Source organism: Perognathus longimembris, chromosome 1 (assembly GCF_023159225.1).
Source record: "Perognathus longimembris pacificus isolate PPM17 chromosome 1, ASM2315922v1, whole genome shotgun sequence".
NCBI lineage: Eukaryota > Metazoa > Chordata > Mammalia > Rodentia > Heteromyidae > Perognathus > Perognathus longimembris.
Genome location: NC_063161.1, coordinates 12,952,137 through 12,975,248, shown reverse-complemented (window position 1 = coordinate 12,975,248; position 23,112 = coordinate 12,952,137). Strand labels below are relative to the sequence as shown.

At 49.1% G+C, this 23,112-nt stretch overlaps 1 protein-coding gene across 3 annotated transcripts in view; it reads left to right on the top strand.

Moving 5' to 3' along the window:
* Positions 1-22,451, top strand: part of Chst11 (carbohydrate sulfotransferase 11) — a 194,611-nt gene extending 172,160 nt beyond the window's left edge. For all 3 annotated transcript variants that reach the window (XM_048356845.1, XM_048356836.1, XM_048356853.1), the window contains exon 3: positions 18,732-22,451. In XM_048356845.1, coding sequence (XP_048212802.1) covers positions 18,732-19,586 — 855 coding nt within the window. In that variant the 3' untranslated portion in view covers positions 19,587-22,451. The remainder of the gene's footprint in view (positions 1-18,731) is intronic.
* The last annotated feature ends 661 nt before the right edge of the window (positions 22,452-23,112 follow it).

Here is a 23,112-nt window from a genome sequence, read left to right as displayed (position 1 = left end):
CCAGGGCTGGAAACCAATCTCCAAGAGCCCAGAGTGAGCTCTCATCTTCAGTGATGAGGAAAGTGGGAGAAGGCAAGGATGGTTCGATTCAAGGTGTGCCTAAAAGCAATCTCCTCCAGCAGCCTCCTGTGTGTGCCAGTCCCTCTTCACAGATGAGGAAATTAGGGCCCAGAGAGATTAGGTAACATGTTCAGGGCTACACAGCTAGAAGGAAGTGACAGCCTGGTCTGAACCCAAGTCTGTCTGATTCCTGAGTACATTACCTCTTCTTGGTGCTGAACTGTAGAGCCCTAGGGAAAGTGTGGATGTGAAAAGACAGGCTATGTTAACCAGCCAGGATGAACTTCCTCCCTCACAATCTCTGTCATGTAGTTAGAGATACTTCAAGTCCACAAGGCCACTGTCCCTTAATGACCTTTCTCCTGGCCAGCTGGGTGAATGGAGGCCACACCGCCTAGGACCTACTTCTTCCTGTAAAGCTCCACCCCCCCAAGGTTCCACCACCATCCAAAATAATATAAAATATGGATATGGTTTGAAGACCATCACGTAGAGCCTGAGCAGCGAGTTTAGCACTATTATTTGATGGATACGGGGATATACCGAGCTTCAGTTGTGTAAGAAGTAGATTCTCCAAAAAGGATGGTGGCGAGGACTTGCACAGCAATGTGAATATCTTCAATACCTCTGAATTATGCAACTAAAAGTGATTGAAATGGCAAGCTTTCTGCTCTGCATATTTTACCAATTTTTAAAAATGACTCTGGGTAGGTTTTTGGGTTTTTTTTTGTCATTTCACTACCTAAGGATCAGACACCAAGGGATGGCATTTGTCCTTGCAGAATTAGGAGCAGTTGCCAGGATTTTAGGGAGTCAAGGACTTGTCCCCAGGCCTCCTCTGTGCACCCTGAGACTTCAGTGTACATTTCCTGGACCACTCTGTGCTAAGAACAGTCTCTGGGAAAAGTCATTCTGTCTTTCCCACTGTGCTTGGGGTCATCTTAAAGGCTCTGAGCTCAGAAGCCAGGGCCTAGACTTCCTAAAGGAACTATCATCATGCTAGGAGGATAGTGGTGTGCTTTGTCAGGGCTTTTTAAAAGTGTAGCAAAAGACATAATCGGAGACTCTTTAATCATTTGCTCTGAATCTGGCTTGCAAGTTCAAAGGTAATTTTTGGCTTTCTCATTTTCTGACAGATCACTTAGAAGCTGGTTTTGGGGTGATCTCTGCTGACCAGTGAAGATTAGATTACCCCACCTCCCAGGTGCAGAGCCCAGCTTGGGGCAGACACTGGCCCTGCCTTTCAGCATCTTCTAGGGAAAAACCAAGGCAGCTGGATTGAAATGGAAAAAAGAAAGGCTTGTAATTAAAAGACTGTGGTATAACCCAGAGGCTTGGAACTGGTACCTGGTTCTGCAACCTAAAAATAGATCCTTTCCACTGGACAAGCAGGCCAATCTCCCTGGTGCTGGCCTCTGGGCACCAGAACACAGGAAAGATGGCACCTTGTGCCTTCCATTCACCCTGGGCCAGGAGAGCAGCAGGCCTGGCCCAGGATGGGGTTCTCTGGAAGGAGCCAACCTGGTATGGGAGTGGAACATCTGGGCTTGGGTGTGCCCGTGCTGGTTCAGGGGACACCAGCAGCTGCTAGGAACCCACTGTAGGCTTGAGACTGGTAGGACTGCAGGGTTCCTCAAGGGTCTCAGATGACCTTTCACTGGTCCTGGTTAGGCCGCGTCATTTGCTGAGGCTGTCACAAGATTTAAGGTACCTGAGTGACCTCGTCGTCTGTGTAGTAGAATGCAGGGTCCTGGGAGAGTGGGATTGGGCTAAGGAGCCGTTTGAGTGGATGGAATAGGAGACGTTAGAGCGAGTCAGGACATGTCATGTGGTTGCTGTATGGGAAGGCTGATGCTTCCATGTGGCAATTTTGTCTGCTCGAGGTCCCCAGTGTGATTGAGCTGACAGGCCTCCAGGATCTGGAAGGAAAAGGGCAGTTATATGGCCGCTCTCCCCCATGGTGATGACCAAGGTCACAGTGATGCCAGAGGACCCCATAGAAACTTCTGAAAGGAATAAGTGCCCATCCGTAATCAATCCTGCAGATGCTTAAGATCTTAATGGCTCCAACCCTTTTTAATCATATACCTCGGGGACCTACCTTTGGAAGCTTTGGAGCTCTTACCTCACCCCATTTGGTCCTCTGAGCAGACAGCCAGGGAAGTCCTCTGCCCAGGTAACTGGAGTTATACCAACCCAAGCACAAAGAGCCAACAGGGCAGCTGTAGACCAGCAAAGGGGCTGTAGGCGTGGCGGGCTCCACCGAAGCAGCTTCACCTCACACAATTAATGCTTTTCCTGATTATGGCACAGGGGTAACAGACAAGACAGGACCCACCAGTCCCTCCCAACCCACTGGGTGTTCCTAAAGTGTTTGCCCAATCAAAGGATTTATGTAGTCCACTTTAGGTGGGCATCTGCAGTCAGAACCAAAGAAGAAAAACTTTCTTCGCCAGCCATCATTCTACAGGTGTGTATTTAGCATTCCCTATGCTCTCAGCTATGTTCTAGAGGCACAGCAGTGGAGATAGCATGCAAGCTCCTTGAGCTCTGGGGCTGATGAATCTTGATGGATGGGGAAGGACAAGCCGAGGGCCCCAGAGCTGTAGGAAAGGCTGAGAAGGGCTACAGGGACCCTAGCCTAAGCAGGAAAGTCCTCCCAGGAAGTGACATTTAAGTCACTTTAGGCCTGTAAAGTGAGTTAGGAGTCAGCTAGGCACAGGGGAAGGAGGAGTGGGTCCAAGCAGACACTGCTGTCTGTAATGTAGGGGTGAAGTCCATATTGAAAGGGCTGATGGGATCTGAACATAGCCTGATTTTCAAGACAACCACAACAATAATAATAGCTTCAATTTCTTACCACTGTCAGGCTAGAGAATCTCTTCCCTCTCTTGGGCTGCAGCTCTAATTGGGTAAGTGGTTTCTTTAGAAGTAATTAGAGTGTAATCAGTGGCTATTCAGAGTTTCTGTAGGAACTAATTTGCAAGGCTCTCCAGGGCTGGCCTTACAACTTCCCCAAAGCCACAGCTTAACGGTAAAGAAAACCCCTGGGCAGCTTGTGTGGATTTCAGACCAACTGAAACGTACATCATTTATACCCCTTGGCAGACACCCCCGACTCAAGCCGCTCCCCTTTCCCAATCCAGACACCCCTGCCCTGGTCACACTGCCTTCAGCTCCCCATGCCTCCTCCTTGGTCATGGGCGGCCCTGAGGTCTTTTTGCATCCACTGTGAGTTTGCTGTCTCTAAGGAGCACAGTCAGGAGGTGGATTACCCAACCAGGGAGGGGACCGAACTGCTAGTGACCACCTGTCCATCAAGTTCCGACCTGTGTTTACACCCGATGCCCTGTGGGCCATTGGGTTATGCTAGGGCCCTGTGCAAAGCACCAGGGTCTGTTCTTCGTTGGCTCCTGTGTACTCGTCAAGAAGCCAGTGGGGACCCCTTGGATTGCTGACTTCAGTGCCTTGGTCAGGCAGAGATGCCTATCCTTGCCAAAGAAGGCTCCTCCCACCCTGCTGTCCTGGGGTTTGCCTGCTTCTGGTGTGGGAGGCCCAGGATGGGAGCCATTGAGGAAAGCACTGAATATAGACAGGAGTGAACAGGCAGACAGCCTCCAACCAGATAAAGCTGTGCCCTCCTTGTTCCTTCTTCATTGTTGGATGGAATACACACACACACACACACACACGCATGCACGCACGCACATGGCTGATAAAACAATGGAACACTAACAGAGACACATCAGAACATGAATAATTATTATCTTCTCTAAGTTCATAGGAGCTGGGGGGGGGCAGGGGTCATTTTCCTCTTACTGTTTACCTCCAACCACTACCTTTAGTTTCTAGAATGGCTTAAGAATTACAGCAAACAAACCAGTGGCTTATGCTTACAATCCTAGCTACTCAGGAGGCTGAGATCTGAGGATCACAGTTTGAAGCAGCCTGTGGAAAAAAAGTCCATGAGGCTCTTATCTCAATTAACCACCAGAATCCCAGAAGTGGAGTTGTGGCTCAAAGTGGTAGCCTTGAGCAAAAAAGCTCAGGGACAGTGCCCAGGCCCTGAGTTCAAGCCCTAGGACTGGTACCAAAAATAAACAGAAATGGAGACAAAGAGTCTGGGATGCACTAATAGATAGAGACCCACAGCAGAAGGGTCAGGAGGAAGGGATGTCTACCCTTGCCCCCTGTCCAACACCCTCTGCTACCTGAACAACATCTCTTGTGGACCCTCCTCTTCCTCATCTGTGAGGTTGTGTGCTACCCCCGGTCAGCTGTTGGGAGACCATGATAATGAGGTATGGAGGATTTAAGCTGTGTCTTTGCAAGTGACTCTCCTGACGGTTTTATTAAGATGCAGATTCCCAGGCCTGCTGCACAGGTTGGATCCTCGGGAGGCAGGTGGGGGGGGGGGGGTGGGGAGGGTCAGGGCCCAGAACTCTGCATTTTAGCAAGCTTGCGCCACCATGTTCATGAACTGGGTACAGAGCTTGAATTCAGGGCTTGGGTACTTTCCCTTTGCTTTTTCACTCGAGGCTGGCATAGCTCCACTTCTGGCTTTTTGCTGGGTATGTGGAATTAAGAGTCTCATGAGGCTGGGAATGTGGCTTAGTGGTAGAGTGCTTGCTTTGCATGCATGAAGCGCCTGGTTTTGATTCCTCAGCCCCACATAAACTGAAAAGGCCAGGAGTGGAGCTCTGGCTCAAGGGGTAGAGTGCTAGCCTTGAGCAAAAGAAGCTCAGAGACAGTGCCCAGGTCCTGAGTTCAAGCCCCAGAAGTGACAAAAACAAAAAGAGTCTCATGAACATCCCTGCCTGGTTTAAACCAGGGTTCTGGGATCTCAACTGCCTGCTTGGCTAGGCTTACCAGTATGAGCCACCGGTGCTCGGTTATGGGCAGTTGTGAACTGTAAACTTCAGGACCAGAAGTGTGTCCGTGTGTTGCTCCTGAGAGTTTAGTTCAGTAACCATTGCCCAAGGGACTTCCTTGCACCCAAAAGCTGTGCTTGCCCTGCAAGGTAGATGGTGAGGATGAAGGTCACACAGGTACCTCAGCTAAAGGTCAGGGTAGCAAGGGCTGGCTTGGGGTTGAAGACCCAGAACTCTGGCACTAAACAGAACTTTGACAGTGTTGCCCCTAGGGCCTGTGGTTCAACTCTGAGCATCATTTTCTTCATCAGTACAATAGAGAAAAACCTACTGGGTTGCCATGAGGATGAACAGAGGGAGACTGGTAGGTGCTCAGCAGGACCTGGGGCCCTACATTTCCTAACGAATGATCACGTGATCTAGAATATTCTAGATCAGTATCTATTTTCTCCAAACCTCCCAGTAGCCCTCCTGGGATAGTCCAGTAGACAAGAAGTCTCTTTTTCAGAGATTGTGGTTTTTATGTTTTTCTAAAGAAAACAGAAATAGAATCCCCACCAGGTAACTTTGTACGTGTGTGTGTGACGTGAAGGGTCTGCTGGGTAGGGGAAGTGCAAATAGAGCATTGGCCGGGGAATTGGAGGGAAGGCTTTTTCCCTGGGAAGGCAGACTATGGTGGCCTATCTCCAAGTGTCTTTGTTCCCCACTGCTGAAGGGTCTCCCCTGTGGAGGGCGGAGGGGGGGGGGTGGTTAGTTGCATCAGAAGTAAAGTCATCCACGGAAGTCTACCATCCCCTAAACCCACCCTGTCCCCTGACTCCACTTCCTGTTCTGAGGCTCAGTGAGTGCTACTTTATATATAAAAAGGAAAGTTCCCCAGCGCCCCTCCCTGCTCAGCCAGTGTAATTATGTCTGCGAAGGCCTGCAGGATGGATGCCCTAACGGCTATCCCACGCTAGGCCTCTGTCCCACCAGGTGAGTGATTACTCCTGTCATCCTGGGCTCACATCCTGTGCAGGGGCGGCCATCAAGTCCTGCCGTGTCTACACTCCTGCCCTCCTTCTGAGAGATGGTGTCTTCTTTGGTCCTGCTCCTGTCTGATCTCTCTAGGCAGCTTCGGGAGAACATTCTAAGCCAGGGAAAACCATCCATGTGCCTCCCAGGCTGAACCAGCACTGTGTACATCCACCCCGGGGCTCAATATGAGCTGCGAATGTCACCTACTCTCAAGCTGTCTTTCTCCACCCTCACGCCCACCCACGCCATGGCACTGGAAGTCTAGCTCCTGAGTATAACAGAGTTCCAGGCAGAGACCCAACTCCAGGGCTTTCACAGACAGCTCCGAGGAGATTTCCTAAGGCAGGATGGGTACCCTGTGGGAAGACGCCATCTTCCCCAGACCCACGTGAGCTTTAGGTTTAACTAGACAAAGAAAGGGGGTGGGGTGGGGGGAGAGGTCTGGGTGAGTAAGCAGTCCCAGGCAAAGTGTGGGCTTGTTAAATGGGATGTGGTTCCGGTCTTGCAGTGGGTGGAGAGGTCTTGATTGCTTTGAGAGGACAATCTGGTCCCCAAGACATGATTGGGGTGTGGGAGTGGGGGTAGACCATCATGGGATGATCTATTGGTGAGGCTCTGCTGTTCCCGGAATCCAAGGCAACTGCAGCTTTAGTAGAATGGGGACTTTGGGGGTGACCCTCGAGGTCTGAAACAGGACATTGTAAATGCTGACCCTGAGATGCCTCAGTAGCTCTTGGTGCCCTCAGCCATGAAGGGGCATGAGATGGGTTAGATCACTGGCTTTTAGACAGACTGAACCTAAGTGCAGAAGCCTGGTCATCTAAAGACAGAAAAGCTTAAGTTAAATCATGGGCCTTTGGGGCAAAAATAGGTTGTTGGTTTTGTTTTCTACGCACCCTCTATACCATCACTCCACATGCTGAGCATGCTTGGCGCTCTCCTTTCTCCTGATCTTTGCAGCCACCTCCAGATGGGCTCTGTTTGGCCCATTTTACAGATGAGGAAATAGAGGCTCTGACGCACAGCTGCCACCTGCTGAATCTGGGACCCTTGGGCCGCCCACATCCCCTTCTCATGACGACTGTCATGCCTGGGTTGTTGTGGGGGTGCTCAGCAGCTGCCACACGGTGTTTGCCGTTGCATGTGCACTCTTTTCCTGACATCTCATCTTGCCTGGAACTGGCTGCCTTCAGGCCTTAGCCCCGGGGCCTGCTGACTTAGCAGGAAGTCAGCAGGGCAATGTCGGTCCTGAGGATGGAGGCTAGGGCTGGGGCTAGGATGTACAAGGTGGCTGATCAATCCACAGGCTACGGAGGGCGGAATGGGCAGTGGAGGTGGCAGGCCCTTATGGCAAAGGGTGGTTGTGGGCTTACATGAGCCCTGAACCTTCTGTATTCTCCACCCTATGCTTTCCAACCCATCAGTTTTCAGCCTTCATCCAAGGGAGCCAGGGAAAATGAGAGGACAAGTGATGTCATCCATTCCTTCCCTATCAGCACCAGGTCACAGGCCAAGCAAGGAAGAACTTCTAGAAGGTATCATGACTTCTCTAGGCTGGGTACCCTCAGTGTTCAGGGAATACAGCAAGCTATCACTGCATCAGAGTTAAGGTAGGAGCTCAGGCCTGTTCTAACGCCCTGTTGACAGAGGGGAAATAGAGAGGCCCAGGTTGCTAAGTAACCAGGAAGGGGGGAGCCAGATCCAGATCTTAGCTAGCCAAGGCTGGCTACCTGAGGAGTCTGTGTTCCGACCCCTGGTCCCCACTGCCCTAAGACCTATGTCGCTAATGTAAGAAGAAACAAAACAAAACACTTAACCCTCAGAATGAATTTCATGTTCATTCAATACCAAGTTATTTTCAGACTGTACCCCTTTGAACCTCACAGCAGCAGTGAGTATGAGCTGTTGTCAGCCCCCCACTTCCCAGAAGAGGCCACTAAGTTGCCATCAAGATGTGTCTATGTGCCTGGAGAATCTTGACTTCAGTTTGTATCTGGTCAAGTTCACAGGCAGGGCAAGCCTTATGGTCTTCAGTGCCAAGACTCTCCGATGTTGTGTGCAGCATTTATTTCATAGGACCGGGGAGACACTGATATTCTCAACAATAAAATCCTGAAGCAGATTTATCTTGCTTCCTTCAGTAACCCAACCAAAGGTGACTGTCCTTTAAGACAAAAAAAAAAAAACAACCCAACTGTCAAGTCTTGCCACCGTTCTTGCTTTACTTTTCTTAATGAGGTCAGCTCAGGGAGACTTGGCCCACGTTCTCTAATCTGGGTAATAAAATAGGTCACTCCCTCCCTTTGGGTTCCTATTGACCATGGCTCCACACACTCCTCTTAGTGGATGGGAGATGAAAGGATGCTTCCTGAGCACACAGGGACATTAGTGGCCCCTGGCTGGCTCAGCCTGCACGCTGGCCTGGTCTCCATCCACAACCGGGCTGTACAGAGGATGGAATGAGAAAAGCCCTGGCTCTGCTGCTTCCTGGGAGCAGGTGGTAGAACGTCCATGGCTGGACCTTAATTCTGCCATCTGACAAATCACAAGATGGCCAGAGATAGTAGCAGAGGCATTCCCAACTCTGCATCTCTGTGACCTCAAGGATGCTTGAAGGTCATTTGAAAGGTCCATGCACAGCAAAGTCTTCACACCCAACCTGTGTGTGTCTTGCTCATCCATGGCATTGTGTATGGCGGTTAGGTCTTATCTGTCCTCGGCTGTGATCGAAGAAGCAGCTTGGGTGCATGGCTGGTGAACTTCAGATGCCCTGGGCCCTGTAGCGCCACACAATGGCCTTTCTGTTGTTATGCTGTCACCAGGATTGCTAAGGGACCATCTGTCTTGAAAGAGGAAAAAAGGACAAAGACCAATTAAAACATCTTAGTACTGAAAAGAAAGGCACACAGCATCCTTTTTCTGAGCCCTGCAAGTATTGGGTACATGCAAGCCCAAGCTCTCCCTTTCTCTCTGCCTGGGTTTGAGAGTGGAATGTCCCTCCTCCTCCCCAGGCAAGGAAGAATAGCATTTGGGGGTGGGGGGCTCATAGCAAAAGGCCAGCCTTCCCCCCTGCCACACCAGGGAACATCACCATAGAAATGAAAACCCTGGAGAGTGGCTCACGTGGGCTTTTTGGACAATGGAGGAAATAGGATATCATTGAAACTTGCTACTCTCTGAAGAGATCCATCGGCCTTTCTGGGTACCTCTCCTTTCACAGTTCAGATGCTCTGCATTTCCATGCATACTTGACAGCCTGGTAATACATAGTAATAGCTGATCTTTATATAGCTAGACAATTGCTTCCCGGATCTCCAGTTCGCATTAACAGCTGCCAAGGTAAGGTGCTATCAATTACTCCTGTTGGTCTCCTTCTGTCCATGAGACAGCGAACCACCACAAGCCAGGCACTTTGCACAAAAGACAGATGTCTTGGATGCTAGCTGCAGCACCCACTTTTGCAGAAATGATGCTGTCAGCACTTCTCCAAGTGGAACAGAGGTCGCCGGCCCTAGCATTAGGATCGCTGGTGTCAGTACCCATGCCACTCAGCCTCACGGAGTCAGACTTTCTCTGAACGACATCAGGGAGCCACATTTCACCCAAGACTCGCTTTGCGTGTGTCCATGCACGCATATGCACATGTGTTCCAGACCTGGGGCTTGAACTCAAGGCCTGGGTGCTTTTGCCTGGCTTTTTAAACTCAAGGCCAGTAGTGCTCTATCACTTGAGCCACATCTCTACTTCTGGCTTTTTTTTCGGGGGGGGGAGTGGGGGGACTTGGTTAATTGGAAGTAGAGTCTCACAGACTTTTCTGCCTGGGCTGGCCTCAAACCTCGGTCCTCAGATCTCTCAGCCTCCTGAGTAGCTAGGATGGCCAGGATATGCCTGGGTGCATATTGCAAACTGCTGATGGGATGAACAAGGTATGACAACACTCGTGATTACAAGAGAATCCTGATCCTCATGTGCTCACTGTGTACCAGACCCTTACTGTTCAGATAGGGAAACTAAGGCCTAAGGGGTCAAGCATCTTAGAGAAAATATTTTTATGTGTGTGCTCGTACCGAGTCTTGCACTCAGGACCTGGGCAATGCCCCTTAGCTTTTTTGCTAAAGACAGGCACTCTACCATTGAACCACAGCTCTGTTTGCAGCTTTTGGGTCATTAATTGGAAAGCAGAGTTTCATGAACTTTCCTGTCCTGGCTGGCTTCCAACCTTGGTCCTTAGGTCTCAGTCTCCTGAGTAGCTAGGATTACAGGCATGATCACTAGTGCCCAGTTTAGAGGAAATGTGAAATAGAATATGCTGGTGGGTCTGGAAAGAGTCAGGAAGCAAATTAACCAGGCCAGTTGATTGAAGGAGAGGCCAGAAAGAGAACCTGGGGGGGGGGGGGTCACAGCCCGTGCCACACCCCTCCACAGGGCACCCCATGTGGGAGGCCTAACTCCATGGTGGGTGGCTGCTAGTCTCTTGGCTGAGGATGAGCCCCCCCTCCCTTTCTTCTGCCAGCCTTGTCCTCCAAGAACCCCAAAGCCTCGGGCAGCAGGTGCACAGCCCGCCGGCCCCCCTGACTTCTGATTCCCAGGGAGTCAGCCCCCGAAGCAGTGTGAGAGCCGTGTCTCTTCCTCACCATTGTCCCTGTTCCAGGCCCCCATTCATCACAAGCCAGTCCAGCCTGGCAGCAGCTCCTTCCTATTCCTGTGCCCCTCCCGTCCTCTGCCTAGGCCTCCGGAAGCCTAACGGCGGCGGGTCTGAGATGGAAATCAGGTCTTTCCAGCTGCACCTGGCTTGGCTGGATGGGCGCCCCAGGCACACAGCTTCACATCCAGCCCTGGGCCCGCTCCCCCTCCAGCCTGATTTGCGCCTCGCCTCCTGTTTCCTGGTCACCAGCTGTGTGGAAAGCGCCAATATTCCTAGGCTATGACAGTCACCCGAAGCCCATTTCTACCAAGGCCCAGAGCCCTAGCTGCACATCTCTTGGCCACCACCGCTGGGCCGTGCTGAGCTCCTGGGCTGCAGCTGCAGGTTCTGGGCCAGACACATTCATGGGAAATAGGGGATGGCAAAAGGTATAGGTGCTAGAGAGCCTGTGCAGTTTTGTCAGCCCTGAGGGGCCTGTACAATCACTACAGCCTCATATCATTCACTCCCACATGCGTGCATTCATTTATTCCTGCATGCATTCACTTCCGAATGCATTCATTCACTCCTACAGGCGTACGTACATTCACTACTGTGTGCATTCATCCATTCACTTCTTTGTGCCAGCATTTATTTATTCATTCATTTCTTCACCTCTGTGGGCATTCATTCAGTCACTCCTGTGTGCATGCATTCATTCACTCCTATGTCCATTGATTCATTTCTGTGTGCCTGCATTCATTCACTCCTGCATGCATACATTCATCCCTGTGTGCATTCATTCCTGGGCACATTCATTCACTCCTTTGCATCCATTTGCTCCTTCATGCATTCACTCACTTCTGTATGCATGCGTCCACTCCTTCATGCATCATTCATTCATTCGATCTTGCGTCCACGCATTCATTCATTCTCGTGTGTGTTCATTCAGTTGACAAATCTTTGAGTGGAAGATACTGGGAATGCTATAGTAGACAAAATGGACCAAACCTGCCCCTCTCAATGTTCCCATTCCAGAACAGAGAGGCCGGCGAGACGAGTGAGTTGTGGTGAGCGTGAGAAGATGAGCAGTGCACGCTGAAATGACTGGAGAGCCGAGGGCCGCTGCTTTCTCTGTACCCACCCTGGTTTCAAGTGCTCCTCTCTGTACCCGGGACGCCCACAGCCTGGCGGCTTCCCTCTCCTTTTGCTTTTGCAGCTGCCCACGGGATTCCTTTCACTGAGCAAGGGGAGCTAGGCTGGGGACGAGAGGAGCTCCGAGAAGCCACCTCTTCCCAGTCCTCCTATCCTGGAGTGCCAGGAAAGCAATCCAGTGAGACGGCCAGAGTCACCAGGTCCCTGCTTAGCCCAGGCCCCTGCTTCAGGTTCCAGCCATGGCACCCCCTGCTCCCACCTGGGCAGCCTGGGAACCTTGGTCTCTGGGGTGGGATCTAGGTCTCAGGGGTGCTTCTATCACCCCAGTGCAGTGCCAGGTGGAGCTTCCGCTCCAGGCACTGCTCCAGAGGTGTAAACTCCTCGGTGGGTGTGCAAACCCCAAGAGGCTGCCTAAGGCAAGGTCTTAGAGTACAGTCTGGCTGGACTCAAACTCCAGACTCTGTTCCTAAAGTAGCTACTTCTTCCCCTGTGCCTCAGTTTCCTCAATCCTAACTGGGAACGGCTCATGATGGCTAACCTTGGAGTGGATGCGGTAATGGTGGGGCAGGCATGGGGTGCTCAGTCCATGGGTGATTTCTTTCAGAGACTCTGCACGACCGGCCCCTTCCCTGACAGCTTAGGAGTTACGCCCGCGGGAAGGAACATTACAGAATCACAGCGAGTTGGCTCATCTAGTTCTCTTCCTTAGTCCCAACTCATTTTTCATGCGGAAAAAAGCAGAGAACCACCCCAATCTAATGGTTACTAAAGGCACATTCGGATAGCCCAGTCCTTGGAAGCTTCCAGATTTCCCTTTCTCTCCTGCCCAGGCAGTGAAGTGGGCAGCAGTAGTTTGGGTCTTGCTTCACAGAAGGTGTTTTAATTTAAGAGCAGCCAACCTTCCTTCCTCTAAAGATGAAACGCAGCTTAAAAAAAAAAATGTAAAGACTTTTCCAAGCAATCCCTAAGTTTGGTACTTACACTAATTATAGTTGCTTTTTTAAATGTTCACATTAAAAATAGACATTGAAAAGAGAAGAAACACAGCCCAGAGCCCCCAGGGGCCATGTTTTGGGATTCCGTGAACCAACCTTCCCCAGACCTAATTTATACTTTGGGATGATGAAAGAAGTGGAGGCTGCAGCCTCGAGGCGGAGACGGGGAAGCTGGGTTCTGGGTCTGTCATTATGAGTAGCAGGGAATTGATGGACATGAGATTATAGTCATTTCCACAAAGCGTAAACGGTGATTCTTAACTTCCAAGAGCGGGGGGGGGGGGGGGGGGCGGAGGTGACGCTAGCTGAAGACTGTGTCTTTAAAGAGGTGACTGAATAAAAATAAGGGGGTCTTCAAAGGAGACTCTTCTTAGGAGAGGACCACATAGGTGCAATAGCTATGTGCATCTGACCATAGAAAATAATGTTTATCGAAATGAACTCCAGGAAATGGAAACAAGAGGTTGATTTTTTTCCCCTCTCTCTCTGTTTTTGTTTTCATTTCCTTTTGTCTTATTTGTTCACTTATCCATCTTTGGAAAGGTAAAGGGGGCCACTGAAACAGTGTGACAAAGAGTGGACAAATGTAACAGCTGTACTCACTAGGCACTATGTGAAAACGAACTATCACAACTGGAGTGGGAGGGGGGCTGGAGGGAAAAACCAAGAGAAAGTGAGGAAAGGGGTGACATTGTCCAAGAAGAAATGTACTGTTTGCCTGACTTACATAACCATAATCCCTCTGCCCACCACCTTTAACAATAAATATATTAAATAATTAAATATATTAAAATAATAACAATAAATACATCTAAAAAAAATAAAGGGTGCTAATCCTGATGAGGAAGGTACTAGGGGTGTAAGCCTATGCAGAGAATGCCAGAAAGGCTACCTTCCTAGGCCAAAGACAGAGGTTGCATCCCAGCCTGACTAGAACTTGGATCTTGGACTTGAAACTCCAGAGCTGTGAGACAATGTGAGGCTGAGTAAATCCACCCCCACCCTCCCCACCACACACATACAAGACCAATATACCTGGGAACTTGCTGGAAATGCAAATGCTCAGGCCCTGCCCTTGGCCTGCTAAATCAGCAGGTTTAGGTTGGCGCCCAGGCAGTGGCTGCAACAAGCCCCCTTGGGTGACTTGCCTGCATGCAAAGCATCCGAGGATCACAGGGATCAAATAGCATCCATATCTGGGACCAGCCAGCCTGGGAGAGAAAGACCCCGCTGTGAAGCAAGGATGGGTGTGTTAGATGGAAGCAGCTGTGCTCTCTGGGAAAGTCGCTGTGGTTTGTTATTGGCAATTGGCACACCAAATGTTTCGTCCTCACGGAAGCCTTCTGGAGACTTCGGGTGGAAGGGACATCGGTTTGGAGTGCTGCACCATGTACTCCCCAAAGATTCAGCATGAGCACGCAGAACCAGCAGTCTCCCCACTTGACTGAATTTTTGGAGATCATGTAGATCTTGAGCTACCCCCCCTGCCCCCCGCCCATACAAAAGCAACAACTGGTATGCTTTTCCTTTCTGAATATTAGAGCAAAGAGATTCAATCACATTTCCCCTTCTGCCATGCTGCTACAAAGCCCACAACCAGCTAAAATCCTTAATCTCAAGTCTCCTATTTCTGTCCCCACCCCCACCCCATGCATCCTTTCTTGTTCCTTCCTAGCTTCCAGTGACTGTCAGTAACCCTGCTATTTCTGCCTTCCGGTGTCATTCTCCCCCACCTGTGTCTGTGACTTGGCTTTCTGGGGTCTTTGTTGTCATTGTTGTTTGTTTGTGGTGCTGGGGATTGAACCCGGGGCCTTGTCATGCTGGGTCCACTCTTTTTTTTTTTTATGAGGATGCCGTTGGGCTAGGGCCCCTCCTAATCCAGTATGATGTCATCTTAACCAAGTGCATCTATACAAACATTCTACAAATAGGATCACATTCTGAGATTTTGTGTGGACATGAATTTGACCCCTGAGGTTCCGTGTGGGCATGAATTTGGGGGGACACTGTCCTCGTATGGCTCCTATTGAACACGTGCTGATATCTCCGAATCACTAGAAACTTCCTTTAGCTGTGTAAGGTGGGACTTGCAAACTTACAGCTAATCCACTCATTCTCTCAGCAGGTACTTACTGAGCACATTTTATGAGGCTGGCACTTTGCAGGCACTGGAGTAGAGCTGTGGAAAGGCAAGCCTACCACTTCCTGAGCTGACATGTGGCAGAGGGAACACTGTGTACTCACACGGTGTGCACAGCGGGAACACCAAAGGGACGGGTCCAGTTCAGTTGTCCGGATGGGTTTGTTGACAACAGCACAGCCTTATGAATGTTGGGAGGAGCTCATGGGGTAAGACAAGAGGCAGCATAGTGCTCTGTAAATCAGTCCCTCTTTTCTGAATGTGTTGTTGCCTCTGATAGAGCCTCAGTCAGAAAACAAAGACTATAACAATACTTTCCCCCTGGATTATTGATTGCATTAAATACTGTAATCAATAGAAAGCATTAGTATCATAGCTGGCATACAGTGAAGACTCACACAATCGATGTTGGATTTGATTAGCATCCTTGCTAGGTGTTGTGCATGAAAGAAAATCAGGAAATTCTGCAGCTTGCCTTCTGCATTTCTTGGCATACACATGGTGTCATTCATGCCTTGGAGAGGGGTTCTCAGGGAAACTGGGCTTTGAGCCTTCATGGCAAAATCTAAAGCAAGGGACCACGTACTGAGGAAGAATATTCTAGATTTTTCTGTGGGACGGCAAGCAGAATGCATGTAACCAACTGGACGCTCTGGGACAAATTGGATTACATCCAACATGAAAGGTGGCCGCATCGCTGCACTTAGTTGATCTCTTTCTGTAGACTAGGGCTGGGAGGTAGAAGAGAGGAAAAGTGTTGAAGGGGGGTCTGATGGGATCGCATGTTCCTACACAGGCCCCTCCCTCGAACCCTGACTCCCACTCAGGTAGGGAAGCGAAGGCTCAGAGAGCTCTAGGCCCCACATCTGGATCACCATACCAAAACTGGATCCCAAGACATGGCCGTCCTGGGCTAGGCACAGGAGAGAATAGTGCTCTGTCCTTGTGGCCAGGGTAAGCTTTACTGATGGTTTTCACTTGGTCCGTGAGTAACTAATGGTCAATAATTTCTCAATTGTCCCAAGTGGAAATGAAAAATGTATAGGTTGAGTAACACTTATCCAAAATGCTTGGGGCCAGAAATGGTACACATTTCATACTCATTGGTCTTGGGGATATATCTGCACATGCATAATGAAATAGATATCTTAGGGATGGATTCAGATTTAAATATCCAATTCATTTCCATTTCACACACCTCATCCATGTAAGCCCTCAGGTCATTTGATCCCCTATTTTGGATGCACCCAGTCAAGACGTTGACATAAGAGAATGTGGAATTTTTCAACTCTGTCACCATGCTGGTGCTCAGAAATGTTCCGATTTGGGTCTGGAGGCATGGCTCAATCCCAAGCACTTCAGTTGTTGTTTTTTAAAGAAAATCCAGATTTGGGCACATCTTGAATGTCGTGTTTTCAGGTTAGGGATACCTGATCTGTCTGGGGCATCTTTGCTTGTATTGTTTGGCTAACAGGCTCAGTACCACCTCCCCACTACCTTTCTCAGCACTCATGTTCAGATAGCTATTATTGGGTAACACACCCTGCTGAATTTTGCAGCTTCAGACAGCAAGCATGGACTGCCTACCCAATCAACCCTAGGCATCTAGCCTAGTTCCTGTTTTAGATCATTCCCATGGCTGTGGTCACGGGGTGGCTGGCAGTCAACTCTGCCCATCAGTGGAGTTGACTCGGTCTTCTAGGAGGCTGAGTAGGGCTTTCTTACAGCATGGCACTCTCTGGGGCAGCACTGCCTGGAAGAAAAAAAGAGCAGGGACTGTGGGACTTCCTCACAGGCTCTAGATTTTTCCATCACCTCCTCCACTGTGTACCCATGGGAGCCAGGCACAGCTAGCCCACATCTGAAGTTGAACTGTGAAGTAGATGTGCGCGATTCACACCTACCTCCCTTCAGATTCAGTCAGCTATTTGTGAGGCTAGCATAGCAAGACTCCCCATGTTGTGGCACATCAGGCTTTACCAAGCACCTCAGCTGTGGTTGGCTTTCTCTTCGGGGGTGAAACATCTAATGGAGAGCAGTGCCTAGCTCACAATGGTGTTGCTAGAAAAGCGGCATTGAAGTCACCTGAGAAGGGATCTTGCACAGAGTGGCTCCTTAGTCATGCGGTCTGCTGTTACCATGGTCGCCATCTCCATCATCACTGTCAGGGCTGTCCTGGGGCCCGTGAGAGGAGGCACACACAGAGCTCTACAGCAAATGATACCAGCCAAGGGGATCAAATTCATTTTCTCTGCCCATTAAGGAATTAAAGGGCAAGAGAGTGTTTAGGGTAAACAGAGAAAGTTTATTTGAAAGGAAAGGAAAGTCGTGAAAGGAAATAGTGAAATTCTCCACCCAGGGAGAGGCTCAAAGAGTAGTCCAATGGAGTCCTCTTGGAGGGTAGTTTTATACTACCAGGCTCCTCCCATCTCCCCTCCCATTGGCTTTGTGTCAATTGCTAGATAGCTTGTGCATGAACTGCCCTGGCTCTTTCCATTGGTTGAGCAGGCACTCCAAGGCATTATGGGACGAAGAAGCAATTGAACGAGAGCCAGAGACACTATGAGAACAAGAAACACCATGATGGGATACATGTTATATGCTATGGGTTAGGTCCATCATTTTTTTTTATCCCTATCTGCCTAACAGTGCTCCTTTCTCTCACACACAAGGTACAGGGCCAGCGAGATATCCCCCAGGTGTCCAGGGAACTCACCAGAGTTGCTAATGTAGGACCAGCCCAGGTGCCCTGTGCATGGCAGGGAAGGAGTCAAGGCAGGCTATGATTCTCAGTTGGAAGTGCTAAGCCAGCTTTCTGGGTCCCATCGAGCTCTGGATTCTACTGATTGACTCTCCAGGTAGTTACACTGACTCTTCTCTGCCCCTTCTGGACTCGAGGCCACCCATAGTCTGACCTGAGGAGGCAATGAAGCCCTGGGGCTCGGTGGCCATAGGAGCTGAGCATCCCAAGCATGGTTTGATTGAGGGTTGCATTCTATGGCTGCTCAGCACTGTGGCTGTTTAATGGAAGGAAGGAATTTCCTGCTGTGTGGCATGGGAGCATGGTGGACTTTGATGGATGGTCAAGCTTTCATCCCACGGGAACAAAGACAGGAGATCTGCAGCTGAGCCCTGGCCCAAGGAATGCCCGGGCAAGCAGAAAAAGTGAGTGATTGCTTGCCCAGGAAGAGCAAGGAGCAGGAACAAAGCAGGCTGGGGCTGGAGAATGTGAAAACAAATGTGTAAACTCGGATACCTGCAAGTGTATGCCCTTGGGGTTGGGGAGGGGTGAAATTGAGCCACCATGTCACCTGCAGCCCGAGGGTAGCCACTGCTTAGCATTTGTACCCCTGTCATCTCCATTGCTTTATGATGAACAATTCCTTTCTTTTCTATTGAGCAGAAGGGCCATAGTATGCATTTGAGATAGGCAAATCATGATGGTAGGCACTAAGCCAATAATAGGGTTCCCAGAAGGTGTCTGAGTCTCTAGATATTGGGGACCAAGATGGTGGCAGAATAAGACAGAGAGGCCTTAGGCTACCTGTTCCGAGTGGACTACAGGATTAGCTCAGGTAGAGGGTGCCGATTTTGCAGAGACGTTTGTCCTTCACATTTAGAAGAGTCCACACATCTCCCCATGTGGCTCCCTGTGGCTCTGTTGGTGGCCACCTCCCTGCCCTGCCATGCCCTCCCCCTCCCCCACCTCACCCCCATAAACTATGAGCATCTCAGATTGTCATTCCTGCTCACTGCAGAGCAGGGTGCCTGGTCCCCTGTGGAGTCACCAAGCGGGCTTCAGTGGCTAGATCCACGTTCAGCGTGATCTAAACAAGCTCTGAGCTCTTCTTCTTGTGTCCCCTCTGCAGCTGGAGCTCTCAAACACTGCAGTCCTCCACCAGATGAGGCGGGACCAGGTGACAGACACCTGCCGAGCCAACAGCGCCATGAGTCGGAAGCGAAGGGTGCTGACCCCCAACGACCTGAAGCACCTGGTGGTGGATGAAGACCATGAACTCATCTACTGCTACGTGCCCAAGGTGGCGTGTACCAACTGGAAACGTCTCATGATGGTCCTCACCGGGCGGGGCAAATACAGTGACCCCATGGAGATCCCTGCCAATGAGGCCCACATCTCTGCCAACCTGAAGACCCTCAATCAGTACAGCATCCCAGAGATCAACCATCGCTTGAAAAGCTACATGAAGTTCTTGTTCGTCCGGGAGCCCTTCGAGCGCCTGGTGTCTGCCTACCGCAACAAATTCACCCAGAAATACAACACCTCTTTCCATAAGCGTTATGGCACCAAGATCATCAAACGCCAGCGCAAGAACGCCACGCAGGAGGCCCTGCACAAGGGGGCCGATGTCAAGTTCGAGGAGTTCGTGGCTTATCTCATTGACCCCCACACCCAGCGGGAGGAGCCCTTCAACGAGCACTGGCAAACTGTCTACTCCCTCTGCCACCCCTGCCTCATCCACTATGACCTCGTGGGCAAGTACGAGACCCTGGAAGAGGATTCCAATTACGTCCTCCAACTGGCAGGCGTGAGCAGCTACCTGAAGTTCCCCACCTATGCAAAGTCTACGAGAACTACCGACGAGATGACCACAGAGTTCTTCCAGAACATCAGCTCCGAGCACCAGACGCAGCTGTACGAAGTCTACAAACTCGATTTTTTAATGTTCAATTATTCAGTGCCAAGCTACCTGAAATTGGAATAAAGGGGGCAGGGGTAAGGGATAGGGAAGGGGAGGGAGAGAATCCTTCTTTTTAATTTAAGATTTTTATTTGTCAAATGAATTATATGGATATGGGGTTATTTTGTAAATTAATATTTCCTCGGGGAAGATGCTGCTAGCAGCATTGGTGAGAATTATTTTTTAAAAAAAATCCTTCGTCGGGAAGGACGGCTGTCTTCACAAGGGAACAGGGCGATTGTCCTTGTTTTTTTTTTTTTAGATGCGAATACTGCAACACTGTCTCAGAGATTTCCTTGTGTTCTGGTGAATTCCATGAATTATGCATTCCATAAATTCTAATTAATATTATTTATAGTTATTTAAACATGGTCTCTGTATAGGTTTCTTTTTGTGTGTGTGTTTGTGTGTAGCAGCAGACTGCTACATCTTTGCAGGAGAAATCTATGGTCTGTGCTTTGCTTTGCAACAGCTCATTTGGAGACATGATGTTTCTCCACACCAGCTTGCTTCTCATGGAGTTGTCTAGTGACAACCCTTGTGATGTGCATAGATGACATCATTCAGGAATTCTGCTAGAAATAAATAGGTTGTTTCAGCCCTTAGGGGTAGGCCCGTGGTACATGCCTATACTCACAGCTGTGTGGGAGGCAGACACAGGAGGATCACAGTCTGAGGCTAGCCCACGAAAAAGCCCGAGATCTCACTTGAAAAACAAACTAAAAGCCAAAGGGCTGGGTCATGGTTCGGGCCTCTAAGTTCAGTCCTCAGTACTGCCAGAAAAAGAGAGAGACATCTTCGCAAGGGACTAACTCCAAGCCAATTTCAATTGACCCCAAAGTCCCTTCCATGAAAGAAATGTGATTTTTTTTTTGTAACCCAAGGAAAGAGCTGATTGTAACAGATTTTTCACCAGAACTAGCAGTCTAGTAGTATAGGCTTTTATGTGGCAATGAACTGGCAGTGCCAGTTGTGGTGAAGGCAAAGTGACCGTAGCTTTAGAGTCAACATGTATTTATTGAGCATCTGCTCCCTTCTAGGCCTGACTACATAGGCCCTGCAGATAGAGCATTGGACAAAGCCAATAGTCTTGGCCCTCAAGCAGCTTTACATGGACACAGAGCAGCCAGCTCAACAATGAACAAACCCCTGCTATTCCTGGGTTTGAGGGACTATTTGTGAGCAACCCCAGAAGGTCTATAACCCCTACAGCTGTGTATATTTCTTTGGCCCAAATTTGAAAACCTCACACTTGGATCAGTCCTCTCAACATGGTCAATAATCTAAGGTCATTACCCAACACAAGAAATGGCAAAAGTATTTCCTCTCATGTGCCTATTGCAATTTATGGGTACTGGTTTCTTTTAAATCCCACTGGAAATTCTCCAGGCACAGTGTGGAACTGTGCTGTGATTGATTATTGATGTCTGCCTTGGGTGAGGGAAGAGGAATGTGGTCAAGTGCCTCCTGCTGTCATCTTACAACCAACAGTCACATTCCCATGCAGAAGAAGCATTAGCTACTGCTTGCTGCATTAAAGAGTGAGAGGCATGCATACATTTGGGGATTTTTAATGGTCTGGCATTTATACCCCTCCTGAAGGTCAAGGATGAAGACTGGCATACACACAATATGCACACCCTCCCCTGTCCTCCAGAGGCTAAGGGACCTTAGGTCCCTCATGGCTGCTACCCATGAGTAGCTAAGACAGCCTCTGTGATTTTAATCCGTGCACCTTCTCTAGGAGACTGGAAAATTGCTACTTCCCGGATTCTTGAGAACATCCCACCCTACTTCTCATTTGCAGCCATTTCTGATGATTCTTGGTTGAAATTTGAGCCACATCCCTCTTACAACTAGTGAATGATTGGGTAGCAGATACTGTATATAGTAATTATAATAATAATAGTTCTAACAATTGGGGAGGGTGGGATGGGTAAGTTTTGTGGGTTTTGTTTTGTTTTTGATGCAGTATGTAGTATAGGGGTGAGGATATTCTAAACAAACAAAAGAATGGATAATTTATTCACAGAAACTATGAAAATGGTATTGTAAAGCTCACAGCAAGCTCTGTGAGCAGCAACTGCAACATCTCACTGAGGAAATTACTTTATTTGATATGAGCAAGAGAGGAGCAGGCTGAAGCTATTTATAGCACCTTCTTCCATGGTCTCTCCACTTTGTGACAGACACAACTACTACCCCCCTTGATAGATAGTTATGTAATGTGTTTGACCAAACAGCACCAGTAACTGAAATTTGGGAGTCTGGGCTCTTTTTTTCCAGACAGGGGGCGCCGTCCTCAGAAATCAGCTTCCGCGAAGGTAAACAGGTCCATTGCATTCCTAAGGGATGATCTACAGAACGCGGGTTTTCTGACACCACCTTTTGGTATGATACAAATGAAAGGTTTTATGATCATATATCCTTGGGAAACACAAATGAAATCCATTTCCTTTCTGCAGGGCTTTTCAGAACCTTGAATGCATGAAGTGCATTATGAATTCCCAAGAGCATTATGGCAGCATTTCTTGGACTTACCTGACCAGGACAGTCCCTTCTCTGGGCTCCCCATAGAGCAGGTGTCCCACAAGAGAATCTTTAGCTTGAGTGATTTAGCACACGTGAAATCTGCCAAGTGTCAAAACTGTCCCTGACCTTCCCCTGAACAAACAAGCAAGCAAAACCAAACTAGCACTGTGGCCTCTATACAGTTTATAGAATACAGGTACTTTATATGACATGGATTAAACTTTTATTTAAGTGCAATGGTTCTAATTCTGGATTCTGCCCCCAGAAAATGATTCCATTCCAGGGGGGTGGAGGGAGGTCTCAGGGCTGTAGATGGGAGAGATAAAAATAAAAGGAGGGGAGGGCAGTAAGGTTACACAGTACACACACACACACACACACACACACACACACACACACACACACACACCGCCTGCATGCTCACATAGTGTTAAGGTTGTTCAGTAAGAGCAATTGATCACCTGATGGTTACTTCTCCAGTTTTATAGTTTGGACATGTTTGCTCTGTGTATTTTTTAGTTTGTTTTTGTTTTGGAGGGCTTACAAATAGAAATTTACATCTACTTCCCATGTTTCTGCCCCTGAGTTGCACTTCAGTGAAACTCACCAGACGCTGAGTGCCCTTCACTGGCTTCAAGGGAGAAAAGCTGTCCTTCGGGGGACTCTTTCTCCTCACTTGCTGTTTTGTGTTCATGTTTTATTTTCTAATGACATTTTTTTAAAATTGATCTGTTTTGCACAAGGTAGAAAGCATTCCATGTTCTTCCTTGTCAAAAAAAAATCTATTAGTGAGGTATGCCTAGAAAACAAAAGGCAATGGTTTGTTTGTTTGGAGGAGGAAAAACATTTGTAATACTTTTGCTCTCCCATGCTTAGCTGGTGGAAATGCAGGCATGCCTGGCTGCTGCTGTTTCCAGAACCAGGTGCAGTCAAGGGACAAGGATATTTCCTGCTTACCCTGCCCCTTCCACTGGCAAAGCCTAGATTATCAACCACAGGACTCCACAACCCCTGCCCT